Here is a 9,071-nt window from a genome sequence, read left to right on the forward strand (position 1 = left end):
AACTTCTCTTAGGGAGAATTTTTATTTTAGATTAGACTCTAATACAATGCCAAGAACAGAAACTCCCTCACCAAGTAATTGCCCTCTCAACTTTATTGCCAACCTGTCATCCTAAGCAACTCCCAGGCCCTAAGGAATGCAAGAAAGAAAGCAAAGCAATTTACCACCAGTGGTCATGTGCTGCCAGCTTTCATTATCCGCCCAGGACAGCACCTGTGCAGCTCTCCTTGGACAGTCACTCAGGCCAAGGAACAGATTGTCAGGAAAGACATGTGAATTCTTTGCCCTTCCAGGCTGTTTTCACTTCATGTTAGGGGCTTCATGATACTGTTTTCCCAGAACTGATATGACTGATTGGAATTGCACCTGGGGGCTTATTCTACCCATCCCTGAGCTTCCGTTTCCCAGTTACGGTGAGGATTGAAGGGAGTTATATGTTCCTCAGGGCAGCCTATACAAGACATAAACATTTTCACAAACAGTAAAATACTCTCTCTCTCTCTCTCACACACACACACACACACTGCACAAGCAGCTTCCTTAACCATTTGGTAAGCAGATTATTAGAAAATAACTCTTCCTTCATTTCTCACATATTTTGCACAAGCCGATAGAAGGAAAAACATCATGTACCGCCGAGACCAGGGAATAAGAACTCAGCCGGCAAATTAGGGGTTTTCCCTATTTCCCTCCCTAACGAGGGCAAGCTGTGTCAGGTTAAGGCATGCTGAATTTGAAACCACAACCCACTAAAGCTGAGCTATCCAGAAACAAATACCATGAGTTAAGAAAGAAGCCACCCTGATATAAAGAAATGAGATGATTTATTGCCTTGTGTGGGGTAGGGATGTGGTTGTGATAGGCAGGCCACTCTGGGATCCCTGGGATGCAAGCCCAGGGATAGCAGAGTCCCCAGGTAGGAAATCTACACACACACCCCAGGGATGTCCCAGAGACTTCTTCTACCCTGAGAAGAAGAGATCCTGAGACACCTGAGCATCCTCTGTTTGGATGGCCGAAGCTGTTGGCATCAAACTCTGGTCTGGAAGAATCAGTCTGGGAAGAGATAGTGATGGAGGAAAGGCATCAGGGGATTCCTCCTTCTCCTCCTCCTCCTCCTCCTCTTCCTCCTTCTCCTCCTCCTCCTCCTCTTCCTCCTTCTCCTCCTCCTCCTCCTCTTCCTTCTCCTCCTCCTCCTTCTCCTCCTCCTCCTCTTCCTCCTTCGCCTCCTCCTCTTCCTTCTCCTCCTCCTCCTCTTCCTTCTCCTCCTCCTCCTCTTCCTTCTCCTCCTCCTCCTCCTTCTCCTCCTCCTTCTCCTCCCCAAAGGCCTTGCTCGCCCTGCCTTCAGCATACCCTGCAGAGGTTGATCTCTCCTTGTTCCCAAATCATCTCCAAGCACCCTTCCTACAGCACCCCATGATTCCTTTTTTCACTCAAAGCCATTCTTGTGACCCATAACTGTATGTGTGTAACTGGGTCCCCAACTGGGAAGATGTGCTCCCATGGTGCTGGATACAGGCCCCTACACCCAAGAGCCTGAGGATCACTATATGTCCCCCCATGCCACAAAATAATGCTGACACATGCACCACCGTATCTGGCTCCCACGGCTCACCCTCCCCTCCAGATGACATACCACCTGAGCAAGGCTTCCGGAAGTAGATGATGAGAACAATGCCCACGATGATGCCCAGCACACCCAAACCAAAGGCCACGCCACACAGCACATTCTCCAGCAGATCTGAGGGTAGTGCGTTCTGAGGCACTGGAGGAAATAAGGAGTGGCTCAGCCTGGGGACCTAGTTAGGGAGCCTCCCTCCCAGGGGAATGACTTGGGTATCTGGGATGACATGGGAGAAACTGAGGCATGGAAGATTGGGATGGGCTTAGGATAGGAATGGACTAAACAAGGTACCAGTGGAGAAAGAAGACTCCTCCCATGGATCTATCCCTTTTTGCCCCCAAAAGGACCAGACTTCCAGGGAGAAAGCCTCACCCCAATAGGCAATTGCTGTGTAGCGGTCAATTTCGTGAGTCACAATGCAGGAGAAAATGTCAGAAGGTTCCGGTGTGATGTTTAAATAAGAAAAGGCTTGGAAGCTGAGTCCATCGACAGCTGAGACAAAAGTAGGCCCAGATCCTTCCATAGGGACGGAATGATGCTGCCAGTTCACTGTCAGCATGGGTGGGAAGAGATTACTGACAAAACAGACCAACGTGTTGGGTTTGCCAAACTCCAGGGGCTTCAGCGTGAACACCTCAGCGATAGGAAACCCTGGTGGGGGATTGTGGTGTGGGGGAAAAAAAGAGACTAGTTTAGATGGTATCTCTGTGTCTGGAGGGTGCATGGCATATGGAGGGGAGGGCAGAGAAGAACACAGTGGGTCAGGCTTTGGGAGACAGAGATGAGGGAGGAGCTGGGCTCCCAAGGGAGGTCTTCTTCCAGGCAAGGACTGCAGCTAGACCTAGAAGCAGAGCCCGATCCAGGCTACTCTGGACCCCTCCACCATGACTTCCTTCAGCACTTCCTGTCTAGAGCTCACATTGATGTCTAACCATGCACTGTCTTCTCACTAAGACATAGTCACATCATCAGATGTTTCCACTCTTCCCATCCATCTTGCTGGGCATAGCAGCACAAGTGTTAATATTCAGTACGTATCAACTGGTACCTGTTGAATTTATCACATTCAATACATAGTTCTGAATGCCTACTACATGCTAGGTACTTCTGCCCACCAAAAAACACAGGGTGCAGACCAAGGCTGGTGGAAAAATTAAGGTGATGGAGAGAATCAGAAGGTATTTGAGATGGGGAGCTGGTATCAAGGGGAATTATTCAGTGTACAGATCAATGAGGTTAAGAATGCAGCCCTCCTCCCTTCACTCCCCAGAAAACTCCTGACCTCTGGACACCGGGATTTTCCCATCAAGTTGTGGCCCTACTTGCTGGATCATCAACTCGCAGAACGCTTTGTCAAATAAAATGGCAGGAGCGTCTCCCTGTTCCTGAGCCCAGTCAGCAAATTCAGGCAGGCGAGGCACCCGAGTGTTCTGGGAAAAGTCGAAGAAGAAAAGCTGGTCCTCGTCGTAGGCCTCAGAGAGTCCCATACTGGGACTCCCATCCTGGCAGTACACTGTGTGCAGGAACGTGTGGTTTTGCAGGTCATCTCGCCACACTGGAGTAGGAGCTGCAAAGGACACAGGGTGAGGTTCAGGGAGGTGGGAGCCTTCTCCTCCAACTTAAAAAACAGCAAGGTGGGGCTGGGCGCAGTGGCTCACGCCTGTAATCCCAGCACTTTGGGAGGCCGAGGCGGGCAGATCACGAGGTCAGGAGTTCGAGACCAGCCTGGCCAGCATGGTGAAACGCCGTCTCTAGTAAAAATACAAAAAATTAGCTGGGCATGGTGGCGGGTGCCTGTTGTCCCAGCTACTCAGGAGGCTGAGGGAGGAGAATTGCTTGAACCAGGAAGGCAGAGGTTGCAGTGAGCTAAGATTAAGCCACTGCACACCAGCCTAGGTGACAGAGTAAGACTCTGTCTCAAAACAAAAAACAACAACACCACCAAAAAAAACAAGCAAGGCCTGCTTCAAGGAGCGTGGGCTGAGGTGAGACCCTTTCCTGTGTCTGTTATTTAGACTCCCCCTCCCAGTGGGGGTGAAGAACAAATTATAGCATCTCTCTAAGCTTCCCTGGCCTATAAAAAGGCCAGTTGTCTAAAGTTGGCAAAAGTAAAAAGAGTTCTACTGTCTAAAGTGACAGATTCAGTCCAGGCATGGTGGCTCAGGCCTGTAATCTCAACACTTTGGAACGCTGAGGCAGGCGGATTGCTTGAGCCCAGGAGTTCAAGACCAACCTGGGCAACACAGCGAGACCCTGTCTCTACAAAAAATACAAAAACTTAGCCAGGTGTGGTGGCAAGCACCTGTGGTCTCAGCTACTCTGGAGGCTGAGGCGGGAGGATTGCTTGTGTCTAGGAGGTTGGGACTGTAGTGAGCCGTGATTGTGCCATTGGACCCCAGCCCAGGTGACAGAATGAGCCCGTCTCAAAAATATATATCTATAAAGGCCAGGAGCAGTGGCTCAAGCTTGTAATCCCAGCACTTTGGGAGGCCAAGGCAGGTGGATCACCTGAGGTCAGGAGTTTGAGACCAGCCTGGCCAACATGATGAAACCCCATCTCTACTAAAAATACAAAAATCAGCCGGGTGTGGTGGCATGCACCTGTAATCCCAGCTACTCGGGAGGCTGAGGCAGGAGAGTCTCTTGAACCCTGGAGGCAGTGGTTGCAGTGAGCCGAGATCGTGTCACTGCCCTCTAGCCTGGGTGACAGAGAGAGATTCTGTCTCAAAATAATAATAATAATAATTAATTAATCAAATAAAAATTTTAAAAATGCATATATATAAAATAAAGTGACAGATTCAGAGTTACTCTGTTCGTTGTGTGTTTGTGGGCTGCACAAAGACACCTAGCCAAAGAAGCAAGTGGAAGCCTGCATTCTGCTCACCACGCCACACATCCTGGCACAGGGCTGTATCCTCCCAAAGGAGATTCCTTTGTCTGATTCACACCAGGCCACTGTATTGACTAGAGAAGGCCATGGATGGGTTTCTCACTCTTAGAAGGGAAGGAGGAGGAATGGCTACAGCCTCCCCAAGCCATAGATGGGACTGCCTCCCACTACCCTCAGACACAAATGGTAAATTGGAAAACCAGTCTCCAGACATTTCTTCAGCCACTTTATTGGCACCAAGCCTCTCTGAAAATGTCTTCTGTTCCTTAACCTACCAGGCCTCCCAAAGACAGCACTGGGAGAAGTGACCCCATAACTGCATAAAATAATCCCTCTTCTTTGAAGCTCTTGGCAGGAATCGCTCAACGAGCAGGAAACCTTTAACCCAATACCCAGAAAAACAGACATTTGGAGGAAGAGGGACCTTCCAGATTATTCTTCCATTCTGGGCCATCCTCTACAGAGAATGAAGCTAAGAGACTTTTCAAGAATCACAAGATAAGTTAATGATAGAAAGCAGAGTAGAATCTTGAGTGGAAGAGTGAAAATAGCATCCACTTTGTTCAAATCCCAGCTCTACCACTTTCCAATGGTGTGAACTTGCACAAATAACTCTGAGTCTCATTTTCTTCATTTGTAAAACGGAGAGAACAATCTCCACTTCAAGAGATTGTCTTAAATGGAACACATAAAGCATCTCTGATATCATTTACCAACCATACATAGTAGCTGTCTTTCCCCACTCCCCGACTGTTTCCACTGCCTCAAAAGACTTCCCACCACTCACAAAGCACAGCGCTTTTCCTCACAAACGCTGGGTGGGCTCCCTAGGTTCAGGATGGAAGTAAATGGGAGTACCATCTTACCTTCTGGGACGGCCCAGGAGTGGGGTAGCAGCCACAGAAGTGGTAGCATCTGGAGCAGCGCAGCTCCTTGATTCTGTTCATGACCCATACCTTCTCGCCACACAGTAGGTAGGAGCTACCAACCCAGCCAACCCTTGCGCTTCCCCAACTCCCTCCCCCTGAGGGTGGCCTTAGATCATGTTTTGCCAGATAATTTCCAATAGCTGCCCTTGTCATTTTGTCTAAACCAATCAGAGAAGTGTAGGGTTTAACATCATCGGTCACTGGGGAGACACCTGGGGCTAGCAACCTCCTGAAGACTTGGCTGTTTGACCAGGGCAGAGTATGGCATGTAACTGGGCTGGGAAGCCCAGTGGAGGAATGTTGCTTCGTGGTGGAGTTCCCTCTTTGGTTTCAAGCTGTCAGCCTCACTCTATAAGCCACCAGCTGGCTCTTCAGAGCAGTGCCACCTCCTGGCAGAAGGCTGCAGTGGGGAACCGCGTCTTCCCGAAGTAAACTCCCAGGGCTCTTCAGATCCTGCCTTCTCCTCCCTCCTGGCTCTTCCTCTTTCTGAAAAAAAAAATCATTCTCCTTCAGGCATTAGCTCTAATTCATTTTGCAGAAATATACTGAAAATACAAGAAATGCTGGGTGTTGGGCCCAGTGCTAGAAATACAAAGATGAATAGGCATAGTCTGCCTTCAAACAGCTTAGAGTCTAGTGCTTGGGGAGGGGGCCAAGGGATAATTACGCAACAATGTAACGTATTCAATAAGAATGTGCCAAGTGCTTTGTAATTTTATGAGGATGCAGTAATTTTATGAGGATGCGTAATAGGAGGAACATAATCAGGCAGGCTCCTAAGTCTTGAAGGAAAAACAATTTGACCAGCAGAACATAAGGGAAGAGAAAAACATTCCAGGGCAAAGGGTAGGCGGAAGTACAAAGATCACAGGCATCCAGAGGTCCTCTTTGGAGACCCTGTGTACTCACTGATATGAATGTTGTGAAGGTCACTTGTGTGTTCCTGTATAACAGGAGGTAATGGAGGGTAGAGGGATGTTGTGATGAGCTACAAATTCAGGCAAGGGCCAGATCACATGGGCCCCGCTACGCCACAAGGAGGAGCTTGCTTTTACTTAGCAGATGATAGGGATATTAAAACTGGGGAATGACACAATCATTTTAGCATTTTGGAAAAAATGTTCTGATTGATATTTCAAACAATGAACGAGAGTTTTTAAAGAATTGAGGCAAAACTGCTGGGCAAGAGTCTATAGCATACCAAGATGAACAGTTGCACATACCACTGCTGTAGCAATACAGCAATAATTTAAATGACAGATGATAAGAGCCTGAATTAAGTCATAATTAGAGGAGGTGGAGGAGATAGAATATCGAGATAATTAGGAAGTAGAATCTAAAGGGTTTAGCTACTGATTAGCTGTGGGAGTGAGAAGGTGGAGGAATCAAGGATATCTCAGATTTCCAGCGTGGGTGGCTGGGTGGGTGGTCAGGGATGGACTGAATTGAAGTAGGAAAGAATGCCATGGGAGCAGGTTTACAGAGAGAAAGAGCTTGATTTTGTACATGTTGAATTTGAAATGCCAGTGGAACAGCCAGCTAAAACTGCACGGGAGCACAGTGAGGCATGTGGGTATGGACCCCAAGTATGGTCTGAAGAGCCTGATTTGAGAGTCATCAGCACAAATGTCAAAGCAGAGGCCATGAATAAGATCACCCAAGTAAACTGTGCAGAAGGAGTGGGAAGTGAAACAAGGACAAAAGTATGCATGGGCTCAAACCCCAAACCTCATATCAGTTATCCAGGATCCAGTCAGGAGCATTTAACTACTTTATGTGCTTCAGACTGAAAGAATTTAATATAGAGAATTGGTTACAAAGGTGTTAAAAGGGCAAGAAGTACAAAAAAAAAAAAAAAAAAAAAAAAAAAAAAAAAAAAAAAAAAAAAAGGAGCGTCCTAGAAATCTAAATTTAAAAAAAAAGATTGCTATCTGGAAATCAGAAGCTGCCATCATCCCTGAGCTGGAATCTGGAAATCTACTCATTGCCTTGTGAAAGCCATTGTCATAGTCAGTTCCAGTCTACTAAAAAGGTGCCACCTCCTTCAAGGCTAGAATCCTTGAGAAGGTACTTCTTTTGCTCAGGAGGCTGGAGTCCTGAGTCTCCCATTCTTCCTGCTGCTACATCCACCAGCTATTCCCAGCAACTGTCACTCTGTTTAGAGGCTGAAGCAGGACACTTCTCAGTTTCTCTTGCCTTCTGATCTCCCACCAGTGCCTCCTACTGGCAGAATCTAACAGGAAGCCAGATGTCCAGGAAGGCTGGGAAATGCACACCTGGCTAACTCCTAAGCTGAGCAATTCAGAATACAGTAGAGGAGGGTGCGTGTGTCACTGAGACAAAAGATAATAACGAGTATACTGAAATATCCTGGTTTGTAAGAATCTGGTGGCGTGAGGACCATCCAGAGCACTGAGAAAAGAACAAGGTAGAAGCAGATCAGATAAATAAAAAAGAGGTGTGCCACGAAGGAGGGCAAGGTCAGCATTTCTTTTTTTCTTTTCTTTTTTTTTTTTTTTATTGAGACGGAGTCTTTGCTCTGTTGCACAGGCTGGAATGCAGTGGCGCGATCTCGGCTCACTGCAAGCTCCGCCTCCCGGGTTTACGCCATTCTCCTGCCTCAGCCTCCCGAGTAGCTGGGACTACAGACGCCCGCCACATCGCCCGGCTAATTTTTTGTATATTTAGTAGAGACGGGGTTTCACCGTGTTGGCCAGGATGGTCTCGATCTCCTGACCTCGTGATCCGCCCGTCTCAGCCTCCCAAAGTGCTGGGATTACAGGCTTGAGCCACCGCGCCCGGCCTAAGGTCAGCATTTCTAAATGCTACTCAAAAGTCAAGGAAGGATTGAAAAGTGTCCTTAGATTTGGTGATTATGAGATGGCTGACAAATTTATTGAGAGCAGTTTCAGTGTTGTAGTGGGAGTCGACTCCAGATTGTGGTGGGCTGAGAAGTAAGTGGGAGGTGAGGAAGAAACTGTCAGTGTATATGCTTCAAGTTTGTTAGACAAAAGAAAGAGAAAGACAGAAGGGGTGGGGGAAGAGGCAGTGAGAAAGTTCTCATGTGGCAATCAAGTAATCTGAGAAATTAATATATGTGAATATTGTCCATCAGTGTTTCTGAGGCTTTCAAAATTCGTACTTTCCATCATTTTTTTTTTTTCTTTTAGACAAAGTTTCCCTTGTTGCCCAGGCTGGAGTGCAGTGGCTACTTACAGGTGCAATCATAACTCACTCTAGTCTTGAACCCCCGAGTTCAAGCAATCCTCCCGCCTCAGCCTCCCAAGTAGCTGGGGACTACAGGCACGTGCCACTGTGTCTGGCATCATATCCTCTTTTGATAAACAAGTAATAGTAGCAGTAATAGCCAAAATCAAAAACAACTCCATGACCTCCTAGATATTCTGGAACAGCAATGTGTATATATGTGTGTGTGTCTGTGTGGTGGAGGCAGGGTGCCAGGGAAGGACTAGGGTTTGGAAATCATTGTAACCTTCCAAAAACCAAAAGAACATTTCCCAGTATCCCAACATTTATGGACTAACCCATCAGTGGTTCTGGCAGTGGGGAGATTCAGGCCCCTCGGGACAGTAGAAAAGAAGTTTATGAGACTACCAGTGGGGAG

General features: G+C 47.5%; 1 protein-coding gene across 2 annotated transcripts; it reads right to left on the reverse strand.

Moving 5' to 3' along the window:
• Nucleotides 1-807: 807 nt before the first annotated feature.
• On the reverse strand, nucleotides 808-5,544 carry LOC104666621 (HLA class II histocompatibility antigen, DM alpha chain). Of its 2 annotated transcripts, none has more exons than XM_010368730.2 (5): nucleotides 5,384-5,544; nucleotides 2,907-3,191; nucleotides 1,997-2,275; nucleotides 1,637-1,765; nucleotides 808-1,056 (listed from the first exon to the last, which is right to left on the reverse strand). In XM_010368730.2, exons 1-5 carry the CDS (start codon nucleotides 5,469-5,471, stop codon nucleotides 1,052-1,054), a joined length of 786 nt encoding a protein of 261 aa, XP_010367032.2. In that variant the 5' UTR covers nucleotides 5,472-5,544; the 3' UTR covers nucleotides 808-1,051. The 2 variants fall into 2 exon arrangements, with proteins under 2 accessions (XP_010367032.2, XP_030784581.1); XM_030928721.1 differs by having other exon boundaries at nucleotides 1,997-2,173; nucleotides 5,384-5,541.
• Nucleotides 5,545-9,071: the final 3,527 nt, after the last annotated feature.

Source organism: Rhinopithecus roxellana, chromosome 4, assembly GCF_007565055.1.
Source record: "Rhinopithecus roxellana isolate Shanxi Qingling chromosome 4, ASM756505v1, whole genome shotgun sequence".
Classification (NCBI taxonomy): domain Eukaryota; kingdom Metazoa; phylum Chordata; class Mammalia; order Primates; family Cercopithecidae; genus Rhinopithecus; species Rhinopithecus roxellana.

Bases quoted from the DNA above. Each gene is read 5' to 3' on its own strand.
- LOC104666621 (XM_010368730.2), bottom strand. From the start codon at position 5,471: ATGGGTCATGAACAGAATCAAGGAGCTGCGCTGCTCCAGATGCTACCA. The intron at 3,192-5,383 runs GTAAGATGGTAC...TGTCCTTTGCAG, and splicing joins CTCCTGGGCCGTCCCAGAAG to CTCCTACTCCAGTGTGGCGA. The intron at 2,276-2,906 runs GTCAGGAGTTTT...ATCCCCCACCAG, and splicing joins GAAAATCCCGGTGTCCAGAG to GGTTTCCTATCGCTGAGGTG.